Genomic DNA, 2,902 nt, shown 5'->3' with positions numbered 1-2,902 from the left:
TCTCTAAGGGTTGCAAAGGTACCACTACACTTGTTGGTTGCTTTTTTGAGTGCGGTCAAGGAATTTTCTTCTGTCCGTTTCTTTGACAAAGCAGGTTACTTTTTGTCATTTACAGCCGGAAGTGTGTTGTAGGCACCAGGTACCGTTTAGTACTGCAAACTAGCGAAGCTCTCCGCCTGGATGCGACATAAGCCGCAGTTTTATCGTACCGCAGTGCTGCCTCATTGCTGCCGCTTGCCTCGTGGGATCTGCCTTTTGTGCGGAGACGAAGAAGAAAAATGACAAGAAAGACGACGGAAAGATTGAAGGCCGCGGACTGTTTCATCATGGCGCCGGCGGCGTCGGCTTTCCAGGGGGTTGCCCGCCTTGTCCGTGTGCCTATGGAGGAGCTGGTGGAATAGGAGGTGGCTATGGAGGAGCAGGTGGAGTTGGAGGTGGCTTTAGTGGAGCTGGTGGAGTTGGAGGTAGTTACGCTGCCGGACAAGGCGGTGCTGGCTACGTGGCTGGTGGCCATGGCATAGGCGGAGGCTATGGAGCTGGCGGTGTGGGACCAATCGGCGCCGGAGGCCCTGGTCTCGTTGGCGGAGGACCAGGCGTTATTGGTGGCGGTCCGATCGTCGCCGGTCCAGGAATCGTCGGCGGAGCGGCGGGATTCTCTGGATTCAAGGGTGGCGCTGGGTTTGCTAACAAGGCCGCTGGACAACAGGCTGGTCAGGGCAGCTTCGCTTACAACGTAGGAGGATCGGATAAGATGGAGTACGGCCACAGCAGCTCGTACGGAGATTCCAAGAGTTTCGGCATGAGCTCCAGCGAGGGCTTCAACATGGCACACGGACAAGGAAGCTCTGGTAGCGCCTTCAACAAGCAGGCCGCCGGAGCCGGGGCCATCGCACACAGTGCAGGTGCTAAGGTTGTTGGCTAGACGAACGACCTGTGCTTCTTGGGCAATGGTTAGTGTTCTTTCAGTGGTTTTTATTTCATGGAATAGACATCTGAAGCAATCATTATGCAGAATTTCATTACTCTTTTACGTAAATGTGTGGGATCTCATTTCCTTTTTTGTTGTTGTGCAAGCTTGTGGTACAGCTGGCACTAATTCCGCTATCATAGTTACACGTAAGTATACTATAGGTATAAAATGGTGAAAGTAGAGGCGTAGACCTCCATTCATGTGGCGAGCTCATCGTCGGCTTGCATTTTATTGGGTTGATGCAGGTGCTCAATTATTCTCTTCTTACGGTTCTTTTATGACTGCCCGGACGGCTTTGAGAAGGATCAATAGCGCCACTATCACCTTGTTCAGTAGGGGAACAGTATGTAAACAGAACTACCGGCATACCATTTTACTGATTCACTATTCACATAATTCCGTTTTAAGAGATTGGCGTGAATTTCGCTTGTGTGGTGTAGAACACTTCTATACCACTATTGCCTTTTAAATTTCACCCTCATATCGGCTAACCAATTATTCTGCATGGTCGCTTTAACTAGCGCAACAACACGTGATATCTATTGCGCCTTTGGTTGACATCCTGAGGCCGTCTACTGACTGTGAGGGGAATCAGTACGGCCATATTTATTTTAAAAAAAATGCTTTTATTCTATTCGTAAGCATCAGCTAAAAAATTTCTTATGATGTGAAGAGGGGTCCCTTGTGTCCCGACTCTAAAAAAGTTTCGTTTTTTCCTTTACCCTGAAGCAGTGTTTTGATGTCAAGAATGACGCACGCCGGGCTTCAAAAACGCGGGAAATACTTAAGTCTTGTTTGTAAACATTTATATTAAGAAAACATGCTTAATATCTTGCAGCGAATCCGATAATATTGACATCGATTTTCTGTACTTCAACTTTTCGAAGCTAATGCATGATATACGGAATGTTATTTAGTTTATCTTTAAAAGTTTGATTTACTATCCCAAGTGGTGCTGCAGACTCCACATTTTGCCGTATTCAAGAATTTTATTTTGCGTTATAAAGCAGGATTTAAAGCTCTTTTTTTTTCTAAGCTTGATATTGCGTGAATTGGCAATGGAAGCGTGTGCTCAGCGGCATGGATAAAAATTAATATGGGGATTGAGAAAGAGCGCGTCCCACAACGAACTGCTCAGGAGGTCCGAACATGTTGGCCAATCATAGTAACCATAATTTTTTTTCTTATTGAAGTAAGACAACGAAGGAATCAAGCGCTCGAATTTTAACTGTTCTCTTAGGCCATGAAGTATTTAGCAAATTTTTTGTGATTTTAATCATTTGCTTTCTTCGATTTTAATGCAGGTATCAAGTTGCCAGTCCCTTCGATGGCCTTCAATGACCGAGTAGCCATCCTTTGGGCTCGTCGCTAACGCAACTGCAGTGGTGTTTGGTGGCACTGTATAGTACATATTCACAGTTTTAAGTTTAAGCGATCGAAAACTTGCACATCATTTTCATACACGTGTCGCAAAGATGCATGAATGCGACGAAATAAAACGTGGTTTCCAAATGTGTCCTATATAATTGCGTCCAGGCATACGCTCAAAATTTACAAAATATTCTGCACGCAGACACAGAAGCAAGAAATAGGAGACTTCTAATGATAAGCCAAAGATTATGTGACTGCATATATTCTACCAAAATAAGAAAACTAATATACACGTTCGTACAACCAGTGGAAAAGTGAACTCAAAACTTCAATCGACTTTCGGCTTCAGTGCCCTCCGGAGACATCCGGTTATTAAGCAGCTTTGCGAAGACTTACGTAACAGACTCCGCTGCCTTTTTCGGAGGCTTTTAATGCAAGCAAACAGCGCAAAAATACAGAACAACAAAAAAGGCAGGACACACTACTGACAGGCGGGAACCGATCGATAAATTGCCATTCCATCATTAGTGTTATTTGCTGTCACTTTGGTATTTGGTATCG

General features: G+C 45.2%; 1 protein-coding gene across 1 annotated transcript in view; it reads left to right on the top strand.

The window, feature by feature from the left end:
* The window catches only part of LOC144115444 (uncharacterized), a 3,378-nt gene extending 896 nt beyond the window's left edge, over positions 1–2,482 (top strand). Inside the window, exons 2-3 of the mRNA XM_077649844.1 lie at positions 215–950; positions 2,275–2,482. Coding sequence (XP_077505970.1) covers positions 215–922 — 708 coding nt within the window. The 3' untranslated portion in view covers positions 923–950; positions 2,275–2,482. The remainder of the gene's footprint in view (positions 1–214; positions 951–2,274) is intronic.
* Positions 2,483–2,902: the final 420 nt, after the last annotated feature.

This window comes from Amblyomma americanum, chromosome 1, assembly GCF_052857255.1.
Source record: "Amblyomma americanum isolate KBUSLIRL-KWMA chromosome 1, ASM5285725v1, whole genome shotgun sequence".
NCBI classification, from domain to species: Eukaryota; Metazoa; Arthropoda; class Arachnida; order Ixodida; family Ixodidae; genus Amblyomma; species Amblyomma americanum.
Note: the sequence above shows the minus strand (reverse complement) of the source record. Positions and strands in the feature narration are given on the sequence as shown.